The sequence below is a fragment of the Rhinolophus hipposideros genome (assembly GCF_964194185.1).
Source record: "Rhinolophus hipposideros genome assembly, chromosome: 20".
NCBI lineage: Eukaryota > Metazoa > Chordata > Mammalia > Chiroptera > Rhinolophidae > Rhinolophus > Rhinolophus hipposideros.
The window spans coordinates 25,667,662-25,694,200 of record NC_138066.1 but is presented as its reverse complement, the minus strand read 5'-3'; the positions used below and the strand labels follow the sequence as shown (position 1 = coordinate 25,694,200).

The following is a 26,539-nucleotide window of genomic DNA, read 5'->3' as shown; positions in this document are numbered from 1 at the left end:
AAACAAAATAAAACGCTCACTGTGTTATCGCTGGGTTACAGAATTCTCATACTGATTGTTTTCTTTTTGCTTTTCCGAACTTCCAAGTTTTTTCCCACTAAGCAAGCAATCTCATAAAAACAAAAGAAAAGCAAACTAGAAAAACTTTTCAACATCAATTTTTTTAAGTACATTAAACAGGACCTTCTTATGTAATATGGGAAAGCTATTATATGACTTTTATGATTGTTCACATTCTGGCATTCCTGTGAAAATCTGCACTGAAAACCTGTTTCTAGTTCTGTCCAATGTGAACTGTAAAAATACCTTCTGTCTCCTCCTGCACTCTCAAGGAGGTGGTGGTTGTAAAGATCTAGCGAGCTAGTGCCTGGGAAAAACAGAAGTGCTGCACAAGAGAAGAAATGTTCACTGGTGAAATTGATTCTTTACGTTGTTTTGCTGTTCCATATTAAAATTTGAACCATTAAACGCAGATTCTTTTAAACCACAACTATAAGAGCCAGGCAAAAATCATCCTGATGAAGTGATGCCAAGTATCACTATTCACTGGTGGAGAACTTGGTTGTGGAGTATAGAGCTGCTTAAGTGAATCATACAAATTATAACGTGGGGTGGAAATAAGCAAACCATGCTGTTAATGACTAGCTAAATAATGACTAATTCCCCTCACTTATTTCATAGGGCCTAGAAAACCCTTTTTATTAGCAGTTAAAGGTATGTTTCAACATAAGTATATAACAGTACTTCATTGATGTAAATTAGTGAAAGACCTTTCAATATCTTGTCAAATTAGTTTCTAAATGCCCCAACTAATAGAGCATATACTATAGTACTTATTTTCTAGTGATGTTATTGTACTTACTGATTTGGATCTGATCCATAATCCACCAGAGTATCAACTAATTTTGTAAGGCCTAACAATGATGCAACGAAGAGTGCTGTCTGGCCCAAGGAATTAACTGCATCAACACGAATTCCTGCAAAAGAACCAATGCAAATAACAGAATCAATGCAAATAACAGGACATTTCCTGAGATAAAACCAGGGAAATTCACATTGGGAAAAAAATTAAAATTCATTTATATATTTATACATTTCACACATTATCACTACAAAGTTTTTCTAAGAAAGGAAAAATGAAAGCCTTCATTAAGTAAGCAAACCACGTTAACTTCCAGCGAACACTAGGAATGGGAAACAAACGGACGTTCTCACCACACAAACATACAAGTTACCTCAAAAAAAAGAAAAAACCAACACAAACACCAAAACTAGTCTCACAGAACACCACATGTTGCAAAACATGTGCTTCAAAAATTAACATACCCTTTTAATGCCTTGCCCATCTACTTTTAGAAACCCAAAGTTAAACAGAAACCACTCAGCCTGCGTTCTCTCCCTCTCACTCTCCCAAAGGAAGAGAAGAACGATCATCAATGGCTAATGACAGTTGCAAACACAACACCAAGAGCCGGCTTCACGCTCAGGAGAGAACACTACAACTCCTCCTCGTGGTTTCGGGTGCTCTACACGATCAGAGAAACTTCTCTAGTAACGAACTATAGAAATGATCCCTGAAAGTATAGTCTTAACCATACTGCTGATATCTTTCCCAGGTGGACGACAACTACACATATTTTAGTGACGGTGAGTTTTTCTAACGGTACTACTTTATCTAAATGTACATTTGGCATGTGTTTTCTGAAGAACCTTTCATTCCCAAAGCTTTAGCAAAGCGTTCCGAATACTCTTGCGTTTTCAAAGACATTTCAAGTTGTCAGTTTAATTAACATACGGCTGCTAAACAGCCAATCACACGCCACTTATTCCCGCCCCGCTTTTTGCTGCACTTCCGCAGCGTCAGGTTTACGTGAAACGCTGACGACTACACAGCGCGTGAGCGAGTTAGGACACGGCTCAGGTTAGACCCGTGCGTGAAAGCGGAGGCCTTTCGCTGGAAAAACGTGAAAGTGGAGGATGAAAGTGAGGACCCAAAGCTTGGATTTTTTTTCAAATCAATGAATGCTTCTGTACGTAAAAATTGTGTTTCAACAACCAGAACATCTGTTATAGAAAGAAAAAAAAAAAAACGATCCAAAATGGTGTCACTCCTGTTTTAAAAGACCATGATACCAAACTTAGATTTAACACCTAACCTAATTGCAGTTTCAACTTCTCCCAGAAACATAATTAACCAGTCTGGAATTTTCTGGTCAATCAAGCACCAGTAGGTAATCTGTCACAAAGTCCCTCTCCATCCCCCATATAAAGAGGCAATCTACATGATTTAAAAAAAAAAAAAAACCTCCCCCTTGTCTTTCCCCAAAGAAAAGATGTCCCAGCCCCAAAATAATACTCTTCTTTCACTAATAGCTCCCTTGCCTCACCCGGCTTCTTAGAAAAACCTTCCATTTTGTACAACTCCTTGGAGTGCCCTTCTAGTTGCTAGAGAAGATGCTGCTTCAATTCATGAATCGCTTAATAAAGCCAATTAGATCTTCAAGTTTACTCAGTTGAAGTTTGTTTTTTTTAGTAAATCATTCCCCTGTTTAGAGTTTCAGTTGCTTCCTAACTCTTGGGCTAAAGATAAAACCTCTCTAAATAGCTTACAAGGCCCTGCATGGTCTGGCACACACTCAACCTCTCCAAAGGAGAGCTTTACTTTGCACCAAATTCCCCTCACTCGAGCCATACTGAACTTCTTATAGTTCCTCATACTCATCATCTTTCTTTCTGCCACAGGGCCTTTGCACAAGCTGTTCTCTCTGCCAGGAATTCTCCACCTGCCCTTTACCCAACTTAACTTCAATTCATCATTGAGACATCTGTCTAAGTGTCATTGTCTCAGGGAACCCTTCCCGGACTTCCTTAACCAGATCAAAAATGCTTTTGTGTGATTATTTGATTAATGCCTGCCCTCTGCATGAGACTGTTTCAGAAGGGCAGAGACTATGAAATGCCTTTCTGTACCCACAACATCCTAAGCACCTAGTATTGAGGGAACAAATCCCAGCCAAGGTGTCCAGTGCACAGAATTGGACAAGAATAGGTCTCGTTAACATTATCATTGGCCATTTTAAAGCTATAGGGGGAAATGAATCAGGAAACATACTACCCAAATAGCTGAGGGTTGAGGATGGAGACCTAAGCCCCACTAACATTCTTAAGGGACAAGCTGAGAGGAAAAAGCCAAAAAGTATGGCAAGAAGGAAACCAAGAGAGGTAAGAGAAAACCCTGGAACAAATGGGTCACAGGTGAGGTGACAAGTGAGGTAAGAGTTTCAAAAAAGAGTTATCAGTCAACAGCATCAAAGCAGGAGGAATCTAGTGAGAAGAACAGTATTCTAGGTACAAGCAGTGCTAGTGGGGTTCAGGTTTCTTACTGCTTAGAGCTTGCTGTGTTACATGTATTTATGGCATGTCTGTCTCCCCTACCAGACTGTCTACCTAACCTGTATGGTAGGAACAGCCCAAGTTATCTATTTTCAGCACCTGGTAAACTTATCTGCCCAAGCAGATATGAGTAGAGAAGAGCAGCAAAGAACAGTGTGGGAAGACAATTCTTTATGGATTGCTCCTGTTTCTGCATGTCATGGGAGTCAGGCACTAACTACCCTTTGTTCGAGACTTTTTGAAGATGTTTGTACACCAAACTTTGGAAGATATAGCATCTCCCTTTCGAGCAAAGTGCAGGGATGTTTACTGTCCAATGAAATAAAGATAACGTCTCCCTTTGGAGGAAAGGGCATGCTGTCCATTATAAAAGATTTGGGTTGGGTTCCCTAAGCTCAGAGTACTTCTACTGCAAAGCAACCCACTGTATGTGCAGTCTTATCTAGCTCTTTGTATGGCTCTGCATGAACTGGGTTTTAAAGAACCAGCACCAAAAATGCTGGTATTCTAGCTACTGCTGTTGCTATGAGTGATAAACTATCATTCAACTCCGACACAGGAATCTCATGTCTTTTGCCTGTATCCATAAACCTGTAGCAGGCTAATTTGTAAAATCACACACTATTCATAATTCTGACAGGAAGGGACTACAATCAAAGGAAGCAGACTGGTTAATTCCTAGGGCTCCTGAAGTAAAAAAATTAAATCAAGGGGATAAAACAAATAATGTAGGTACAAGAAGGATTGGATATTTCACCTTACTCTGCAATATTCAATAAATCAACACAAAGAGTGAAAAGATAAACGTCCTGTAAAGCTTGAAAAAAACTGAGAAAACATTCAGTGCTGGAGAAGAGGTGGGAAAATGGACTTTCCTAAAAGCAGTTGGGAGTATAAATTGTTACAATGCTTTTGGAAGACAACGTGGCAATATCCATTAACAGTGTGACCCAGAAATCCCACTTTGAATGTTAAAAATCCATTATATAAAGATATATTACAAAGTATTTTATCAAAGCAGTTTCTGGTGATACAAATTGCAAAAAAAATACATTTTAATATCAGTAAGGGTACAGTTGAATAAATTATGGTACATACAGATGACAAAATATTAAGCAGTTATTAAAATGAATGAGTTAGACCTGTATCAATTGGACTAAAGATAGACAGGATGTATTGTTAAATGGAAAAAGCAAGTTGCAGAATGTGTATAGTATGATACCACTTTTGTAAAGGCAGATTACCAACTTTAAAAAATATCTTTGATTCCACTGTTTAAAATAACTTCATTATTACTTTTGTAATAGAAAAAAAAAAGTTTTTTGAGATCACCCAAGGAAGCATGTTCTAGACATTTCCTGAGAAGAAAGGAGTGTTGTCGGGTGGTTTCTTAAAGCCTCATGTGGAAAAATGAGGATAGGAGAAAAGTGATCCAAATTTTAAGAACAAGTACTGAACTAGTGACAGACAAATGAAACTGCAAAGAGAAAACAGAAGCTTTACTCGCTAGCATGAGAACCAATTAGCTAGCTGAATGTATGTTGCTTTCAGTTTATTAAGGGCAGTTTTCAAAGGCATTGCCACTCCAAAAAGAACTAAAGCCTACTTGTACTCAAAGTGAACTATATCACATAATAATCACTAGATTTTTTTCGCTGATTTTTTTTTTTTTTAGCCCAATGTACAATGACAAATTTGTAGGTTATCAGGAAAACCATCTGATTAGCTTGGAACAATTTAAAGGTGAGATTCAAAAGTCAAAGAAAAATATTTAGATTAATAATAATAATAATAATAAGCACACCAAACTAAAAACGCTAATTTAAAATTCCTCTTAAAGAAACATAATTTAAAGAAATAATCATAGCACTGAGGAGAAAAAAAGGAAAAAAGAACTGTAAATTAAAAAGGAGCTACCTTGGCAAGCCTGACAAGCTCAGTAACTAAAAGTAACCACGTAGGATGTTTAAATCACACACAAAAAAATTCCTGAATGTGTTATAATGGGAAGTCATGTCCTACGGCCTCTATAATAGATTAATCTTTACCTTCATCAAGCCCTATCCGTTGTGTTTCTGCATCTAGAATAACATACTTAAAATGCCAGAACGATCTCTTCTCCAGAGCTCCAGATGAACACCCCTGGTATCAGGTGAGACCCCCCCCAAGCATTCCTCATTATTTTTTTACCCTCAGACCACTGTAACTGTGTATGTTGTTATCTATTCCACACCCTCCAATGTAAAATATGTATGTCTCCATTTTACTTTTTATCCAGTCCTAAGGATTTCCTTGCTTTGTTTTCTCCCTCCTTTATCTTACACCAATGGATTTCAAGTATCTTTCGTTATATTCTGATCCTAATAAATAAAATAAACTGCAAAACTATTAAATACAATTTTCTCAATCCTGTGTGTGATTTTGCTTTCCAGACTAGCCCCCTAAAACTTGGCTCAAATACACTTAAACCTTTAAGTTCGGAATTTCTAAAATGAAGAACACACCAAAAGTGCATTTAAAACTACTTTAACGTACTTTCCTTTGTAGAAAGTACATAAGTTAAAAAAAAAAAACCACACCACTGCGTAAAAAACAAAACACCATTTTTCTTACACACATAAAAAAAATGAAACCTAAACACTTAAAAAGCCTACATTTTACTCATACAAAACCAGAAACCACTCAGCCTGCGTTCTCTCCCTCTCACTCTTCCAAAGGAAGAGAAGAACGATCATCAATGGCTAATGACAGTTGCAAACACAACACCAAGAGCCGGCTTCACGCTCAGGAGAGAACACTACAACTCCTCCTCGTGGTTTCGGGTGCTCTACACGATCAGAGAAACTTCTCTAGTAACGAACTATAGAAATGATCCCTGAAAGTATAGTCTTAACCTTATGCTCTTCGCTTCTGCTTGGTCTATGGCAGCCACACACTTTTTAGTCATGGTGACATTTTCTGAGCATTAACTTTCCAAGTGTGTGTGTATATATATATATATATATGTGTGTATATATATTTTTACTTTTATTTTATTTACTAATAGTTCTGTTCCATAGCAAAGTTTAAAACATCGTTTTCACATGTAAATTTTCCAGTAACACTCCAAAGCAGCACCAGGCTTATTAACATACGGCTTCCTATCAGCCAATCACAAGCTGCACGCAATTGATTCCTACCCGGAGCAAGATGATATTACCCTGACCTACCTACCACTCCAGGTACCACCTGGAGCTAGGGAAACGCTGTTCCTACTGGTCAGAACAGGCTTCCACCACTGAAGTCCGCCGACGTGAAGCGACCAGGTTTCCTTTGCCTTCAGAGAGGAGGGGTTACTAGATAGTTTCAGGACGGTGGTTGGTCAACAGAAACACCAAAACCAAGTCATGATTAAAGGGTTAGAACTTTCAGCTCCACCACTACCCCCTCACCTCAATCCCTGCCCCACCTGTGGAAGGGGAGAGGGTTTGGAAATTGAGTTCAATCACCAATGGCCAATGATTTAATCAATCATGCCTAGGTAATGAAACCCCCATAAACCCCCCTAAGCAATAGATTCAGAGGGCTTCCAGACTGGTGAACACAATGAAGTGTGGGGAGGCTGGTGTACCCAACTGGGGCATGGAAACTTGTATCCTTTGTTATAAACCAGTAATAATAACTAAAATGTTTCCTTGAGTTCCGTTAATCAGTCTAGGGAATTAATGAATCCGGATATCAGTCTAGGGAATTAATGAATCTGGATAACCTTAAGAGCAGATTACAGATGACAGAGGAAAAGTCATGAACTTGACAACAGATCAAGAGAAATTATCCAATCTGAAGGACACAGAGAAAAAAAGATTGAAAATGAAAATTAACAGAGCTTTGGGGACTCTGGGACAATATCAAAATGTCTAACATAAATATAAGTGGATTTCCAGAAGTTGAGAAGAGAATGGAACAGAAAGAGTATCTGAAGAAATAATGGCAGAAAGTTTCCCAAATTTGGAAAAATACTAATTTCCATAGTCAAGGTCAGAAAATCCCAAGGCTAAAGATAAAGTCAGCCCTACGCACACCATAGTCAAACCACTGAAAAATAAAAACTCTTGAAGGAAGCCACAGAATAACAACCCATGATATACAGGTGAATGATGGTTCAAATGACAGTTGATTTCTCATTAGAAACTAGAGAAGCCAAAAGACAGTGGCTGAAGCAAAAACCATTCAATCTAGAATTCTATATCCAGTGAAAATATCCTTCAAGAATCATAGTGAAATAAAGACATTTTTAGATAAAAGAAAACCCTCTTAATTTCTTTAAAGTATGTATGACTCCTCAAAGCAAAAGTTATATTATGGAGTTCATAACACATACATAATACTTATGGAATCTTTATGATAAAGGATGGGAGAAGGGGCGAAATAAGCCTCTATGGTTGTAGTATATTTTATATGACGTGGTATAATATTAAGTATACTATGAAAAATTAAAGACATATATTGTAATCACTAGAGCAACCACAAAAAATAATGGAGAGAGAAGTATAGCTACAAAGCTAAATACAGTAGCAGTACCTTGGTTTTTGAACATCTCTGTTGACAAACATTTTGGTTTACAAATGCTGTAATTTTTATGAATCTATGGTATAATTAGATAGTAAAAATTCACGCTAAATTTGCAGTTTTAGGGGTTGATTTAAAGGTCTGGAATGCATTAATCCAATTTTGCATTACTTTCTATGGGGAAACCACGCCTCAGTTTTCGAATGTTTCAGAACTCGAATGCACTTTCAGAACGATTACGTTCAAAAACCGAGGTACCACTGTACAATTCTAAAAAGTATTTAAGTCAAAAGAAGGCAGAAAATAAGGAAGAGAGAAACAGAGGATGAAGAGAAAACAAATAAAATGTTAATTCTAAATCCAACCATACCAATAATTACATTATTGGACTAAACACTCCAATTAAAAACAGTGTGTCAGAATGGATTTTAAAACCCAAGTCTCAATTTTATGCTCTCTACAGAAGAACTATTTTACTTTAAAGATACAGATATTTCATGCAACAGTAAGGAGACTGAAGTGGCTATATTAGTATCAGATAAAGCAGACTTTAAGACAATAAGTATAACCAGAGATAAAGAGGGACATCTCATAATGATAATAGTTTTACTTCATCAGGAAGATGTAACAATCCCAAGTATGTATGCAACTAGTAACACCCTCCCAACAGCCCATGAGACCTGGTGCAGCCACAGCTTGCCCTGCCAACTTCACCCCATACTACTCTTTCTTTTTCTTTTTTTTTTTTTTTTACATTTTTCTGTCCTTACATATTACATTTACTTTTTAAAAAATTTATTGGGGTGACAACTGTTCATGAAATAACAATTTCAGGTGTACAATTCTGTATTACATCATCTATAAATCCCATTGTGTGTTCACCACCCAGAGTCAGTTCTCCTTCCATCACCATATATTTGATCCCCCTTACCCTCATCTCCCTCCCCCCACCCCGCTTACCCTCTGGTAACCACTAAACTATTGTCTGTCTATGAGTTTTTGTTTCTCATTTGTTTGTCTTGTTCTTTTGTTCTTTTTGGTTTATATACCACATATCAGTGAAATCATAGGGTTCTCTGCGTTTTCTGTCTGACTTATTTCGCTTAGCATTATACTCTCAAGATCCATCCATGTTGTCACAAATGCTCCTATATCATCTTTCCTTAACGCCGAATAGTATTCCATTGTGTATATATACCACAACTTCTTTATCCATTCATCTATCGAAGGACATTTTGGTTGTTTCCATGTCTTGGCCACCGTAAACAAAGCTGCAATGAACATTGGAGCACACGTGTCTTTATGTATAAATGATTTCAAATTCTTTGGGTAGATACCCAGGAGAGGGATTGCTGGGTCATATGGACCATACCACTCTTTCTTACCCCTTTGCTTTCTCCTCCCACTCAAGTCATCCAGACTCTCTTCTTTTCTAGAACCTCTCCACCCTTGGGGCCTTTGCATCCCTTTGATCCTCCCTTGCCTCTGACGTTTACTTTTATCCCCAACTTTTATCCCAACTCCCTTTTTTCCTTAAGGTCCTGGCCTAAATATCACTTCCTCTAAGTTTCCTTTGATTACCCCCAGACAAGGAGGCTGAAGTGTATCTGGTATGCTTCCCTCACCTTCTGCCCTTCTCAGTACTAACTAATCGATTTCTAACTCATGTCTGTTTCTTCTGCTGGATTACATTCCTATAAGGCAGGACCACATATCTTTGTTTGGCTGCTCTAACCCCAAGGCTCACTTAATATACGTGTAATTAAAAAACGAATGAAGTCAGGGCTAAGGTTCTGGAACTTATCTTTTGGGTTTCAGAACTCATATAATCAATCTGTGGTCTTCTAGATGGGCTGAACTAAGTAGGATATAATCAGGAGACAATTTCCCCTTCTATTACCCTGAAATACGCTCGGTCAGTTGGCTCTCCCTTCTCCTCCCGAGAGACATCTCAGGCAGATTCCATAATATTTCAGTCACTTTGAGACATTTAATCACATTCTTATTTCAATAATAAATTGTCCAGTCCTGTTGAAATCAAAACTCTTCCTTGCTCTTCCACTTCTCTAATCAAGGCTGTTTCTGGCCATGCCAGAGTTGAAGCAGGGGGAGAACGAACGAGATGACAAAGCAAAGGCCTTGCACCCAGCTGATGATTCATCCTAATGCCTGCTCTTTTGTGAGCGAGTTTAGTGGACCCTTCAGGTACCTACATGCCACTGCGCAGCACCCTGGTGCAGGCCAGTGCCCTCTCCTGATGACTTCTTGCTGCATCTCCAGCCCCTCTATTGGGATTCTTTCTTCACAGGTGAGGTCCCTTTAGATGGCTCAGCTACCCTGTGGAAGGTCTACTTACCCCACCAACTGGTGAAGTGTGACTACTACAACTGCTAGTCTCCCATGCTCACCCAGCCATCAAGGACTGCTCCAAAAAGGAGGCAGATGGGAGTTTCCCTGATCCTAAATTCAAGGTAACATGCCAGGTTCTCTTCAAGCCACCTTGGTTGGCTGACATGTTTCTACTGTTCAGCAGAATGAGATACAGGCTTCCATTTCTCCTGCTTGCAAGCACCACACTTCTCTCCATGAGGTTTACCTGTAAGGCCTCTTACTTGGCTTGAGGCTAGGAAGGAGAAAAGCCACAGCATTCTATTCTTGTTAATAACTTTTTTTTTTCTGGTTGTCAAAAGATCTTTAATGGAACTATTTTCTTTTGTAGTTCTTAACTGGCTGGGCATTCCACTGCACCACTGTAGATGTCATCTATGATGTCATGAGGGTGGCAGCCATCAACATTGGGAGGTCCCCAAGATCTTTTTAATGGCTCCAGAGAGTTCTCCAGCTAAAGACTGACACTGTGTCTGGTGGGCACTGTTGACAATCTCATCGAAAGCAATATTTCCACTGTGTTTAATGTTTTTTTTTGCTTCTTTCTGCCTCTTGGCAGTTCTCTGAGGGATTTGATGACCAGGGCAGAGCCAGAAGGTACAACCTCAATCTGGGCTTGTCTGTTCTGAATGGTCAGTTCCACGGGACTCCTCAGACCCTTCCAATCACCAGTGATTTAGCGATGTCATCACCAACCTTTTTTCGGAGACAGACCCCAAGGGCTGATCTTGGAGACCAGGGCAGACATAGAACCAGCTTCCCCACAGGTGTACCTCAGATATATGACTTTGATCTCGCTGGGGTCAAACTTTAGCAGCCCAGTAGAGGCGGCTGGTGTTAGATGAACCCGGATTCAGGACAAAGTTGAGCCTTAGCCTCCTCCAAGTCGAAAGCCAAAAGAAAGCATGAATGACTTAAAAGAATGTTTTCCACTGACACCCCCACCACTACACCACTGCCTTTCTTCAGATAAGCCCAAGGCGGGTGATGGAGTTGAAGGTTCAAGGACCATTCCGGCCATCTCTTAAGAAGCCACTTACAGTTGTCAATCCAATCCCCTGCTCTAGCTTAATGTCACGAATTTGAAGATTGCAGACTGTTCAGGAGATGTCTAAGAGGTAAATGTCCTAAAACTGCTCTCACACTGGGGGTGTGGATAGACAGACACTAGAAGTTACTTATGCTTATCTTGAACATCAATTTTTATGTTAAAACACACATGGATGATATACACACAACGGAATAATAGTCATAAAAAGAATGAAATCTTGCCATTTGTGACAACAAGGCTGGACCTTGAGGGTATAATGCTAAGTCACATAAGTCAGAAAGAGAAAGACAAATTACCACGATTTCACTCATACATGGAATCAAAAACAAACAAAATAAAAACAAACTCATTGATACAAAGAACAAATTGGTGGTTACCAGAGGGGAAAAGGGTTGGGAGGTCATCAAAAGGGGTGAAGGGGGTCAATTCTATGGCAACAGATAGTAACCAGACTTGGGGGTGATCACTTTGCAGTGTATACAGATATCAAATTGTAACATTATGTACCTGAAACTTATACAATAAATATATACACGTGGATGTGTTTGAGGGTAAAATATAAAATTTTGAGGGGGAAAATAAAACAAGATCTTTCAAATAAATTATTGGGCTGTTAGCTACTTCATCTACAGAATCCATGGGTGATACATGAAAAAGTATGAGAACTTTTTGAGGGAACTATTTTGTAGGATAAATGGATCCTATAAAAACTGGGGTACCCTTCTGCAAGTTGTCAGGAATGCTGTTGAGGAAAATGGAGAAACACTAGAGAAATTAGGTCACCTTGGCTGCTCCACAAACCAGCGGAGAGAAGCTTCACAAGCCTCCCTTTCAGTACGGAGAAGGGAGAGGGGGAGCCAGCAGGACTCTGGTTACTCTGAACAAAGCAGATCTGGATTTCTTGATTAAAGGCCAAATATCAGACAGGTTCTGTTCAGATGCGGGGTTTTGTATTTGTTCTTTTAAAGGTTGCCTGAGCTAAGTTTGCTATTTCTCTTTGTCCTTATTGGCTTAGCTCCCCGGAGCCTCCAGGAAACAAACAAAAAAACCCATAAAAAAACCAACCAACCAACCACACACACACAAAAAGAACACACACCACAACAACAACCCTGGAAACAAAAGCACCAAGTGCCTGGAAGGAGCCAGGGTGGGGAGAGCTGTGAAAGCTGGCCTCCTTACTCCACCACAGACCTCACAAGACCCAGTGGATGAAGTAGGTGTGAAGGAAAAGGGGAGAATGATCAGGCAGGATCAGAGGCCGGGCTCTCATTTGGAGAAACCTTAGGAGATTAACAGTTGGAAGACCAGCCTTCAAACAGAAATTTATGCTCTCTACTGAACTTTATGACTGCACTGGTAGAGAACATCTCATCTCTAGATTTAACGTCTGATCCCTCCAAGAAGAACTCCTAGTTTTAGGATGTACCTGGTTTTCCTTCCAATGCTATTCAGAAATGTGGACCAAGATACAGCTGCCATTTCAACACAGTGCCTACCTTTCTTAAGAATCTTCTTCACTTTCACATAGTTCCCGTATTTGACATACTCATGAAGCTGAGCTTCCAAGGAGTCATTTCTGAAGGAACCAAGCTGAACAGGACAGGGTACTGGAAGATGAACAGCCCTAGACATCCTGTTTCAAAAGAAAACAACATGCTTAGTGTGAATCAGAAACGCAAGCAACTTAGATTTTGTTTCTACAAGATGAACGTTAATTCTCAATGTTACTGTTGAAATTGAAGAACTGGATATATTTATTACTAATTCCTGGGACTGAAAAAGTGATGACTACTAAGAAGTCATTGGGCTACTGGCAAAAGTCTCCATTATCTTCTTACAACTGTGCAAATTTAATGTGCATATTCAGGCTCTGCCATACTGGAATGTTCACTTGTATATGACACTGCTGCTCAATCTTATATCGCTTATTTTATTTTGGTAAATTACATATAATCTAAAATGTACCATTTTAAATATTTTTAAGTGTTTAGTTCAGTGGCATTAAGTAAATACACATTGTGCAATCATCACTACCATCCATCTCCAGAACTTTTTTCATCTTCCCAAACTGGAATTCCGTATCTATTAAACACTAACTCCACATTTTCTCCTCTTCCAAACCCTGGCAACCACCATTCTTTCTGTCTCTATAAATTTGACTACTCCAGGTACCTCATATAAGTGGAAACACAGTATTCGTCCTTTTGTGACTGGTTTATTTCACTATGACCTCAAGGTTCATTCATGTAGCAGCATGTATCAGAATTTCCTTTATTTAAAGGATGAATAGGTTAGAGGTTCTGGTCAAGATGGTGGATAGTAATCACTGCTTGCCTCCTCTAACGACTATATTAGAACTACAACTAAATTATGGAACAATCAACCTGGAGAACCATCTGAAGACTAGCTGAATAGAAGTCCTATAACTAAGGATATAAAAGGAAAACTGCATTGAGACTGAACAATATGAGAATAAAATGCCAATTTTTCATAGAAAGGAGTAATATTCCATTATGTGTGTACGCACATACACTCCCTTTTGTTTATCCATTCATCCACTGATGGACACTTGCTTGTGTTGATTCCATCTTTGGCTATCTGGAATAATGCTGCTAAAAACAGGGATATACAAATAGCTCTTCAAAACCTCCATTTTCAATTCTTCACAGTATATATCCAGAAGTAGGATTGCTGGATCACACGGAAATTCTGTATTTAATTTTTTGAGGAACTGCCATCTTGTTTTGTATACTAGTGGCTGCACCAGTTCTACATTCCACAAGCAGTGCAGGGGTTTCAATTTTTCTAGAACTTCACCAACATCTGGTAATTCTCACTGGAAGTTTTAATAAACAAGCAAACACACTTCATTGCTTTAAACAGTTTTCTCGAACTTTGTAACACTACTAGAGTAAAAATTAAACTAGATGTGTTTCATATGAAAGAGCAAAATACAAAACTACTTTAATAGAAAAAGAAGGATTTTATCTCAGTTTGACATTATGCAATTGCAAGTAACCAAGTCACTTCTTTCGTGCATGGTACAACTTCCCGAGCACACAATAAAATTTCTGAGAACTGAAACAAATTCTACCTTTGTCACAAGTTTATCAGGGGACAGTGAAAACACAGTCCCCCACTACTACAAGTTATACAGTTGAAATCGCAATGGGTTAGCCTCGCCCCCTTCCTGATCATGGTGTTTCCCCAAAATTAACAGCTGGCCAGACAATTCTAGTGCATCTTTTGTAGCAAAAATTAACATAAGACGCAGTGTCATATTACACCCTGTCTTACTTTAATTTTTTGCTCTGGAAGACACATTAGAGCTGATTGGCCGGCCAGATCTTATTTTCAGGGAAATAAGAGCATTAGTTGTTGCCTTCCACCTCACCATCATCCTCAACACACTTTCAGTCATGGTCCATTACATTCGGCATTCTTTTAAGCCCTCAGCTGGAAATTGCAGGGTTATTTATATTGCAGACACTAAGGTACATCCTTTTGGATATCCACAGGAAATTCTGCACCGTAAAGATACATTCGAACCAGCAGTCACCGCTCTACTCATCTACATATCCCCGCCTCTTGTCACTCTACACCACTGCTTCTTGAAGCAGATAAATTCGCTCTAGTCAGGCCTTGCGACGATCCAAAAGACGATCGTAGACAGGTGTAGCAGTGGAGATTTTTCAATTCCTGGCCTTTCCGAGGATAAGCAAAGGTTCTGAGGTGGGTCTGTTACGAATCTCAATTCCGAGCTGCAAGGCAGGGCAGTTTGGGAGGTGGAGGCACGCAGCCTGCAGAGGGAAAGGCCGGACAGCGGTTATTTCGGGTCTGAATCTCCGCTCCACTCTGGGCTTAGGTCATACCCTCAGTCTCTCAGTCTCCATTTCCCAAAATTGTAAAGTGGGAGTAACATGCGTGCCTGCCTCCCAAAGTTTCTGTGACGACTGAAGAGAAGGCGTGTAACATACAGCCTCAAGCCCCTTCACCCTGACCAGGGCCATCCCACTCCTGGACAGGTGCTGGGTGTAGTTGAGGACCCAAAGCTGGCTTGGTGTTGATTCAAGTCTGCAGTACCCGGCATAAAGAGAAGCAGCATCTGGCCTGGATTTAGAACAAACCGAATGCTCCTTTCTTCTTTTTAGACAATGAAAATAGATACACCATATTTTCCTTTCTGCCCTTGTGGCTAGGCACTCTGGGCAAAACAACTCCTGTTTGCAGAAACCAGGGTATCAGACCTTGGTGGTGTAAAGGCAAAACTTTATCTTTGTCCTGTTAGGGTTTCTGGCTGGGCATAAGAATAAAATTGGAAGAGGCAGTTTAACGGGATAAAAGTATACACATTTAAGGTAAGTTTACCTGACACAGGAGCCCTCTAAGGAAATGGAGACCCAAGGGGGGAAAACCTAAATGCTTTTATATTAGGTTGAACAAAGAGAGGCAGTTGTGAAATAGTAACTAACATATATGATGAGGCTAATGGTAGATTAGAATTTTAACAAGGTCTGTACAGAATTCTTCTGGCTTTGAATCCCCTTCTCTGGAAATGTTTCTTTTCCTCTGGAGTGGGGAAGATATCTTTCATGTGGTAGTTTTAGCTCCTCCTGCTTTCAGGAAGAAAAGAGGAGGTCAAAACACAGCTCTTCTTATATCTGCTTTCTTTCCAAGAACTTCTAGCTCAAAATATCCTTATGCCAAAGTGTCATATTTGGGGGTGGCATATTCTGTGATCCTGCAGGAGTATTTCCCTCTTAGAGCACATGATTTTTTTTTTTTATTAAAAGTTTTGCTTTCTTTTATATTTTTGGAGTGTATTTCATGTTATTTCAATAGTGATAAATTTTCCTTGCAGATAAATTAGGAAAACACAGAAGTATTTTTTAGAAATTAAAAATAAACCACAATCCCACTAAAAACATTACCACTCTTAATTAACACTTTGATATTATACATGGTAACTCCAATTATTTATGGATATATATTTTAATAGGATTATACTTCACATGCTATTTTATGTTTTTTTCATTCATTTTGCTATATATTGTCATAGATAATTTATATGATTAATATTCTATTGCTTCCAGTTTATGGCCATTATATATACATAACTACAATGAACAGACCTGCAGATATATCTTTGCAAACAATTAATGATGATTTATTTAGTAATTTCTAGTAGTTTTCCATTATGGTAATATTTTAGTCATCTAAAGTGCCTTAAATTGAGTAGGTGACATATGATTAATACTTTTAAATTCTTTAGAAACCACTTTTCCCTGATTCCTTCTAATTTCAAAGTCTAGATCTCTTTCTAAGTTCAGGGTTCATAATTAATTACTTAAAAAAACACACAAGGAAAAACTTAAGTTTGTTAAAAATGAGAGGGAAGCCTAAATTGTATAATGTTGCATGCAAAAAAAGAGCATATGAAATTGAATAAATACCATGATTAAAACAATTTATAGAAAGGCAAAGTTTAAGAGACTTAAATGAAATATACCACAATGCAAACTAACATTATGTTAGTGTCAATACAGAACTGTTTTGTTTTCTCTAACTATTCTGTAACATGTCCATATTACTTGTACTAAAAAAAATTTTGATCTTAATTATATATCTCTAGTGCCAAAAAATGTTCATACTTTTGAGCTAGAAATTTTTTTAATCTAAACTTTCTGTTATCTAATTTATCTAAAGGAAGTAATTCTAGAGAAAGACTATGTCCTATGCACAAGGGTATCCATCATAGATTTACTTATAATTGCAAATAAACAAAATCACCCCCAAAACCTAGATATCAAAGCAACAGAGAAATGGAGTATTAAACAAACATAATAGTAACAATAACAATTAGCATGAAAAATTTTTATTATGTAAGGTTAAGAGGGGAAAGAAAGATATGAAATGGTATGTATACTACGACTGCAATTTTGTAAAAATGTGTATCCTTAAGGAGAATTATTGGAAGGAAATGCAGAAGAAGCATTTTCCAGGTCGAGAGGAAAGGCATTCCAGGAAGAGCAAGCATGTGAGTATATGGAAGTAACACAGCAAGGCCTTCTGTAAACATTTTTAAAATAAGGGAGCAATACTGTCCGATAGAATATAACTTATGTTATATAAAAAAAAATTTTAGTAGCCACATTTAAAATGGTAATAAAAAACTGTTGAAATTAATTAACATGTTTTACTTAGCCCCCCAAAATGAGATGATGTAACATTTTTTTTTACGCCAAATCTGTAAGATCCTCTGTGCACTTTACCCTTTGTAGCACATCAATTCAAGACCTACAACAGACAACTAAAGATAATACCACCTTACCAAAGCAATCTTGTTAATTAATAATAATCAAAAACAGCTTGTCCAACTCTTATACACTAACCAGTATTTATAGGACAAAAACTGACAGCACAAGACCAAGAAAACCAAAACACACCCAAAGACAATCCCACCAGAAAAGCAACCAAAGCAAAGTGTCTTGGAAAAAGAGAACTTAGCTGATATCTGATATTCACAAATATGACCAGGGGAGAGTATGAATGCAGTCCGCCACTACCACAAATTATGCAGTATAGTTTCCCACATTTGAGGAAATTGCAGAGGTCCACACACCCGGAGTACAATGAGTAAACAAACCTCACCCTGGGAAAACCACCTTCGTGATCATAGTATCTCCTCTACCAGGTAAGAATGAATTACTGGTATTGCTTGGCACCTTACCCTCAGATTCCAAACACTCACACATATGGTCACTCTCTTCATGCTATCTCTAGACTATCACCTACAAAGTAAAGATTTCTCCAAATTGTAAAAGCCAGGCAACATGTTGAATACTGTAATATTTGCAAAATTCATAAATTATGTACAATTTGAAGACACTGTTCATTTACATACTCCAAACACCTTTTAGGTACATTCTACAGCTCCTGACAAATCTGTCTGCAGGTTTTGTTGATGGGGTGGGTGGAATAATGGCCCACCAAGTCTCCAAGTTCTAATCCCTGGAATTTGTGACTGTATTACTTTCTTTGTGGCAAATGTGATTTTGCAAATGTGATTAAGGATGTGAGATGGGGAAAGTATTCTAAATTACTCAGGTGGGCCTACTGTAATCACAGGGCCCTAACAAAAAGGAAGAAGGAAATAAAGTAGGAAGGCCAGAAAAAGATTTAAGGACAGAAGAGACAATATCCCAGAGAAGATGCTAAATTGTTGGGCTGTGAAAATGGAGGGACAACACAACAAAAAATATGTAGATTTAGTCTCTTGAAGTAGCAGCAATCTACCACCCAAAGCAAAAACTTTCGCTGGTATCCCAGAAACTTAACCAAACTACACATATGCAGTTAAACAATCTTTTCTTAAACAAATTAAGCCAGGGGAGAGCGCGAACGCAGTCCCCCACTACCACAAATTATGCAGTCGAGTTTCCCACATTTGGGGAAATCGCAGGGGTCAGCACATCCGGAGTGCAATGGGTGAGCCTCGCCCTGGGAAAACCACCTTCGTGATCATGGTGTCTCCCCTGCCAGGTAAGTATGAGTTGCTGGAGTTGCCTGGCACCTAACCCTTAGATTCAAATCACTCTAAAGATAGGATCACTTTTCTCACGCATTCCATCAACCCCCTTACTTCTGGAGTAAAGAGTCTCCAAATTACAATTACTATGCAGCAATAATTTGTATATATGGATATTGTCAAAATCTTAGGAAATATATGGCTATTGTAAATGACCAGCAGTCACTGCGTTTATCTGCATATTCCACACCCTTTTTGCTGATGTCATTTAGTGCGTCCTTTTCCTAGCAGTTAGTGGTGCTGTAATGATATCACTGTGATGTCTGGCGCAGTTCAGCAAGCTGCTGTTCACATAACTGAAAGAGCAAGTCTGAAAAGATGAAATTTGACAAAACTACATTAAAAACCTCAGTCAGTGTACTGCTAAAAATAGGTTGTCAGTTCAAAGTTAAGTACAAAATAATGCTCTCTTTCAGATATGTGGCAACTGATCACCCTTCCTTGGAGATCAGTTAGTTGTACAAACACTAATTCTAATTTTGAACAGAGCACACTAGGGAAAAGCTCAGGCAGCAGCCCCTCCTACGCTCACATTGGGAGAAGTCCAGCAGAGGCGTGATGACGGCCCTCATGGCTGGAAACTATCCTCATCATGAGAGTGTCTCTTGTCCCAAGCAAGAGTAAGTTGTGTTTCCACGTGTCCATAAACCTTCCTGTGCTCCACACTACGAGCACAGGGTCACCTGTTTGGTTTTTCATGGGTGCCTCTGAAATCCAGGGCAAGACGACAGGAGAATCCATCCTACCAGAAACTCCTGGGTCCTGCTAGACTCGTATCACTCTTCAAAAACAGCATATCCTGTCTCAGGCAATGGTTAATAATTCACATATTCCACGTCCAGCTAATAAATATTATCAAGTGCTCACTTAGGCAGTACATATGCTAAAATTGGAATAATACAGCCCCTGTGCAAGGAAGATACACAAATTTTCCATATTAAAATATATACTATATATACCTACGTATACATATACATATAATCAGCCTTCTCAATCTTGTCCTTCCTGCTCTGTAAATTAGAACTGGAGTTTCCAGGCTTAACTGTTCTTCAGATGTCTCAAGTCCACGTAAGAACCATCCTATTTTCCAAGTTATTTTATCTTGACTCTTCTGGTATTCTCTCCTCTGCCAAAATAAATTACCCAGAGTTTTATATCTTTAGAACAGGAAGAAATAATTCTGTTTTAAAAAAATCTTATTCAAGATTAACATACAGTAATTGAGAATATAGGTGTCTGAGATGGAGAGAGAAAAACATTGTGGGGAGGGAACTATGTGATATGAGTTGCAACTATTCCTGAAGTCTGTCTGACCTTTTGACAGTCTACCTGTTTAATTTTTATAGACTCTCTATCCCAAAAGAAAGAAGTATTATGTAATATATACACACACATATGCATATCCACAAACACATACATATATAATCTGTAAACAAAACATTTACATTTGGTTTTGGGAAATGAAAGTTAAGATACTTTGAAATATGATTGAGAACCACTCACGTAAGAGAAAAATGTGATGTCTATGAACTAGACAACCGTTACCACCAAACTTTTAAATTTCAAATGCCATTTTCAGCAGGTGTGTGAACAACAGTGCTTTCTTAAATAACACAGAGCCCCTCAAGGGCCCACAGTCTTCACAAGGCTAATTTAAATATTTCACAAGAACTTCATCGTTATTGGCCTTGTTATCAAAATATTCATCAAGACAGTCTGCTTTAGGCAAGAAGGTGAATGTCCCCTACTCTCTGCTGAAGCCAGGTTAAGAAAAAATTTTAGTACCATAATCCTCGCAGAAGCAAACCTTAATATCCTTTGAGGAAGAGCCTCAACATTTCTTTGATTAGAAAAATATAAGGAAATGTATGTTTGTTAAATACTAACATAGTTAGCAAAGAAAAAGTGGAGAAGCTTCTTAATTCATTTTACAAAGGTTGCAAAACTGTTGCCAAACCAGACAAAGTAGACATAATGTCACTTATGAACAAAAATGCAAAACTATAAGTCTATAAAATCTTCATGCACTGAATCTAGCAGGACATTAAAAGAATATACACAATAGCTAGATAGGTTTTATACCAGGAATATAGTACCTAATAAGTACATAAAAGTATATGATAAAGGTAGCATTTTATATAGATGGGGGAAAGATTGATTACTTCATAAAGAGTGCTTAGAAAATTGGCTCACCCCTGGAAAGAAGGGGAAAAAACTGCTTCCTTTTTCCTACTTTACCTTAAAAAAATCAGATAAATTAAAATGTCCAAGTTAAATCATGAACTAAATGTAGAAAAAAAATACATTAACAAAAAGAAAGACTTTCTAAATATGTTACCAGAGCCAGAATTAAACACAAACTTTGACCGGATTTGCACACACGAAACCTCAAAGTAGAAAAACCTCATAAAGTTTAAATTCGCAAGACAAAGTGGGAAGATATCTACAATATATAGATTAGACAAATAGCCTGTATGATGGAGTATGCATATGAGGGTAGGCAGCATATGGAATAAGATCATGGGTTTTAATGCCAGACAAAACTGGGCAGAATACTTGGCTTATAGTAAGCACAATAAATAGTTATTGTTTCTGATAATAAAAAAACCCATAGACTTATTACAAATATGTATTTCAAATTAAAAGCAGCCCAATTAAAAAGAGGAAAAGGATGTACATCCACGTTCATAGAAGCATTATTCACAATAGCCAAGAGGTGGAGGCAAACGTCCACCAAGAGAGGAATGGATACACAAAATGTGAATGGAATGTTGTTCAACCTTATAAAGGAAGGAAATCCTGGCTCATACTACAGCATGGTTGAACCTTCAGGACATTATGCTAAGTGAAATAAACCAGTCACAAAAAGATAAATACTGTATGATTCCACTTATATAAGGTATTAAGAGTAGTCAAACTTCTAGAAATGATGGTTGCCAGTGGCTGGGGAAGGGAAAACAGGGAGTTGTTTAGTGGGTACAGGGTTTCAGGTTTGCAAGATAAAAAAGTTCTGGAGATTGGCTGCACAACATTGTGAATGTAAATAACACAATTGAACTGTACACTTAAAAATGGTTAAGATGATAAATTTTGTTATGTGCCTTTTACCACAATTAGAAATTAGAAGTGCTCTAAGGATATAAATGAGGTGGTTATAGTGATAAAATATATTTGGCCAATAAAATTAAATGAAAAGATTTTTAATGTCAGTAATAAAAGACAATAACCATTTAAAGCCAATTATACCTCAATAAAAAAGAAAAAAGTGACCATTTAAAGACTGCTAAGGGCCAGTGCTGGGGTGGAGAAGGGAAAACCAGCCCTCATACGCTGTTAGCAGGAGTGTAAGTGGTACAAACTTTGCCAATGTGATTTAAAATGAAAATGTACATACTCTGACCCAGGAGTTCTACTTTCAGAAATGTATGGGGGGAGGGAAGGAAGAAGGAAGGAAGAGCGAAAGAGAGAGAACACATGTTACTTCACAGGAAAAAACGAAATAATCCAACTGTCTTTATAGGTTACTGATTAGAAAGATGGGCCTCAGGATAGAATAGTATGCATTCATTAAACTTAATTTTCAAATAATTTTTAAACACGTGGAGAAGGCTTTGACAAAATATTAAGTGAAAAAACAAAAGATACATAAATTTTTTTTCACAACTTAATCACAAGTATGTAAAATAAATACATTATATGATCTTGTAGAAAGAGTAAAATAAACCAATATATTAACATTATCTCTGAGTTGAAGAAAAGGTTTCTGTTTTACTTTCTCCTTTGTATTGTCTGTATTTTTTTTTCTACAACTAGATACTTCCTACAAGTATGTATTTTCCATTATATTTAAGAGTACAAAACAGAAAAACATAGGGAGAGGAGCAGGTCAATCATCTAATCATCCATTCTTTTAACAAGAAATCTACTGAGCACTAATTATAAACCATGACTGGCTAGGGGCTCTAGGTAAACAGTGAGTAAGTCCACATGGTCCCCACTTTGAGGCTTTCAGTTTACTTGGGGAGACATGTTAAATACACGATCACACAAAGGCACTTGAAGGGTTGATATGACCTAGTTTTGAGGGGGTTTGTTGGAGGTAGATTCAGGGTCAGAGAAGGAGTCAATGAATACTGAGATTTAAAGGATAAATAGTAGTTAATTGGGTTAGGCAGGGAGAAGTAATAAAACAGGCATGTGCAAAGGCTCTGTTGTGGAATGAAGTCAGGCACACACAAGGAATTAAGGCCAGAGTGGCTGCAGTGTAGAGAGTAAAGGGGAGAGAGGGAAAGGATGCAGAACATGCAAAGCTTTTTGTAAGTCTTATTAAGAAATCTGATCTTTATCCTAAGAGCAAAATAATGAACAGTAATGTACTGTAGAAAGAATACTTGGGCTACTGCATGGGAGAACAGACTAGTGGGAGAAGACAAAATGCACAAAAACCACAGTGGAAATGTCATGACTGTGTGCGATGTCAGAGGGGTAGTGGATGGGGCAGAGGGAGTTGTCACTGTGTGAGGGATATAAATGATAAATGTCTAACTATTACATTGTTTTGTGCACCTGAAACTAATAAAAAAAATTTTTTTTTAAAAAAGATGCACAAAAAAAAAAAAAAAAAGATGCACAAAAACCAGCCAAAATGCTCTTGCAATACCTACACTAGAAATGGTTGAAGCTTGGCCTGGAGAAGACATAAACATAATCAAAATTATTTGAGAGAGAAAATTGATGTGATTTGTGGATACACTGAATATGGACAGTGAAAGGGAAGGAAGTGTTGAGGAGAATTCCTAGGTTTCTGGTTTGTGCAGATAGAGGGATATTCAGTTCATGGAGGCAGGAAGTACAGGAAAAGGACAAGGTTTTGGGAGTGGTCTAAAGATAATGGGTTAGGTTTAAGATAGGCTGAGCTGGAGACTTTGCATTGTCCATTAGGCAATCAGGTATTTGCATCTGGCAGTCAGAGAACAGGTCAGGGCTAGAAATACAAATTTATGAATCACTGGCATATAGTCACTGAATTGTGAATGAGAATAAATAGCAGAAAGAGCAAGAGAGAGAGAGAAAGAATGAACAACGGAGAAGAGGACAGACCAGAACAAAGTCATCAGTAAAAGGTCTGCTTATGTATGGAGCTGTAAAAGAACTGTAACATTTCATGCCCAGGTTATGGAAGATCAGCTTGCAAGGGAGAAAGAAAAGCCAAATGGGTAGAAAGAAAATCAGGAGTGTGTCATCACAGAAGTCAAGTAAGAAGGTTTCAAGAGTTTGTGGACAACAAACATATATTGAGCTCCTACTATGTATAAGGCCTTGCGAGACTGATATTCTACCTGAAATATATATATCTGAGGCCTTAAGGCTCAACCACCTCTAAAGCTAAGCCTTGATTCAGTTTTTCTCAGTCCAAATAGTACTCATTTCTCCCTATTTCCAAAACCCACTTGAACATACAAGGTCACCATTTTTAAAAGTTCTATGTTCTTAGGCTAACAGACTACACTATTCCTCAGCTATAACAGAAATATTAATATTCCTCCCCCACATCCCTAGAAAATAGCCCAGTCGGCATGAAAATGTCTTCTTATTTGAATACTTATGCAGATTAGATATAGATATTGACAGCAATAGCTCATTCCTACCCTTAGTACTATACCTAGATAGCAACGAAAGTCAGTAATGCTACACAAGTCCGAAGTACTCAGTAATGATCCTGATTGATTATAGGCTCCACGAAGGCGGAGACTGTCTTGCTTGTCCTGTCACTTAATAAATATTTAATAAATATTTAATCTTGCTCTAGTGATCCAATCTTCAGTATGCTAATAATCTTAAATGGGGACTTCAGTAAACTGTTCACAAGATTATTTTAAGTCTCAAATTAAATAAGTAAAAGCAGTTTTCTTTGGCACTTTACTTTTAATCCCTTTAATTGTAGGGATTAAAAAGAAAAAGTCCCACAGCATTAGCACTCTGCTGAGCTAGGTGTCCACTAAGGCTTTATTCAACTGAATATGAGAACATATTAGAACATTTTAAAGTGGAGAAAGAAACTAAGATTTATTATGTACCATTTCTGTGCCAAATACTTTATATTTGTTAATTGAACCTTTCCGACAACTCCATAAAATATTATCTTCTACTTGCTGATGAGAAAACTGTGAAACTTTCGTAGATCTTTCTTCAGTCTTATTTTTACCTTAAAACTTATTTTCATGTTTGCATTTCACTGTACAATCTATTAATGCTTGTTTAATAGAAAACCTTTTCAATGGCTTACTAATTAAAAAACTCAACACTTCCCTCTCTAAAAAAATATTTGAGAAGATCTGACACTATGGGAAGATGCACCTTCCATAAAAATCCTACAGCTTTGTTTGGTTTCTGGTCCCTGGACTCATAAACCTGGATCCCTGTTTAAAAGCCTGACTACACAGCAAACTGCATTTAAAAAATCCTGAAGAATGATGAAAACAATAATTATAGGTCACTCAAGATACTAATAACACATAATTGTAAAGGTATAGAGTCAACTAATTTCTTAACTCCCCAATGCCAATGAAACAAAATTCTAAGCACAATCGATCCCACTGCGTTCGACCAAACTAACCGAAGAGCTGTCCCTGAATGTGTTACCACCATCGCTTCTTCACCCAAGACCCTGGTTGCTTTGAAAGTATGAATTCTCCCTGTGGACATTTAGGAAACGCCGACTGTGTGGCCCGATGTGGATCATACTACAAGTTAAGCAATGTACTCAGTGGCAAACCACATTCTGACCAGTCGACTCTACCAGACTTTCCCTGCCTTACCAAATGGCGGACAAATACTTCTCGAATTCTCTCCCCCCCCGCCCCCCCACTTCACAATTTGGAGGTAGCTCGCGGTAGAAAAAAAGGGTCCGAGGTTTTAATTTCGGCTTCAAGACAACTGCTCTGAGCTCCTGTGTCCTTTTTTTCCTGGCGGCACCGTGGGAGCATTGGAAATGTGTGGGATTTGCTCAAGCGCTCAGCATGTTTCCTTCGTTAGATCGTCCGCACTTAAAGGGCTGTGACTTGCAGTATTTAGGAAATTATTTAAACTAGGAAGTCAAGTCAAGGCTAAGGATCGTCGCCAGAAGGTAGGGAACGAGTTACTCCCAGAAAGAAATCATAACTCATCCAGGCAAGGAAAGACTTCGTAAACCACCTTCCATACTGCCTCTCATGTCCCTTCAAGTCCTCTGATTTAGAAGCCGTCCCTTCCCCACTTTGTACCAGAACAGGAGCTCTTTGGTAGCTCCACTACTCTCAGGACAAGAGGAGCCCACGCCCAACCCACTATGGGGATATTACGTGCTTACTTTTCTAGCTACTTCTTAAGCCAGGAAGGCCGTGAAGAACTAACGGTCTCCGACACCATCTTGCTCCAAACTGAACTCGAGGAAAGGCGTGGGTGGGTGCGGGGATTGGTCCGCGAGCGCTCCAGAGGCGTGGCGGGCTGGCCCACAATCCCTCGCGAGGGCGGGAAAGGAGCGGGGCACAGGCCAGGGGGACAGCGGGCAGGAGGAGCCAAAGAAACTG

The 26,539-nt window shown here is 38.4% G+C and overlaps 1 protein-coding gene and 1 pseudogene across 2 annotated transcripts in view; both read right to left on the bottom strand.

Annotated features, from left to right (window-relative positions):
* Positions 1 to 6,128, bottom strand: part of TEX14 (testis expressed 14, intercellular bridge forming factor) — a gene marked incomplete at its 5' end in the record, with an annotated part of 55,097 nt that extends 48,969 nt beyond the window's left edge. Inside the window, 2 exons of the mRNA XM_081028012.1 lie at positions 863 to 1,030; positions 6,061 to 6,128. Coding sequence (XP_080884138.1) covers positions 863 to 1,030; positions 6,061 to 6,128 — 236 coding nt within the window. The remainder of the gene's footprint in view (positions 1 to 862; positions 1,031 to 6,060) is intronic.
* A 4,535-nt stretch (positions 6,129 to 10,663) lies between these two features.
* Positions 10,664 to 19,712, bottom strand: LOC308488344 (large ribosomal subunit protein uL11-like; annotated as a pseudogene). Its single transcript has 3 exons — positions 19,504 to 19,712; positions 12,880 to 13,016; positions 10,664 to 11,160 (listed from the first exon to the last, which is right to left on the bottom strand). The product of its transcript is annotated as a large ribosomal subunit protein uL11-like (transcript).
* Between the last annotated feature and the right edge of the window lie 6,827 nt (positions 19,713 to 26,539).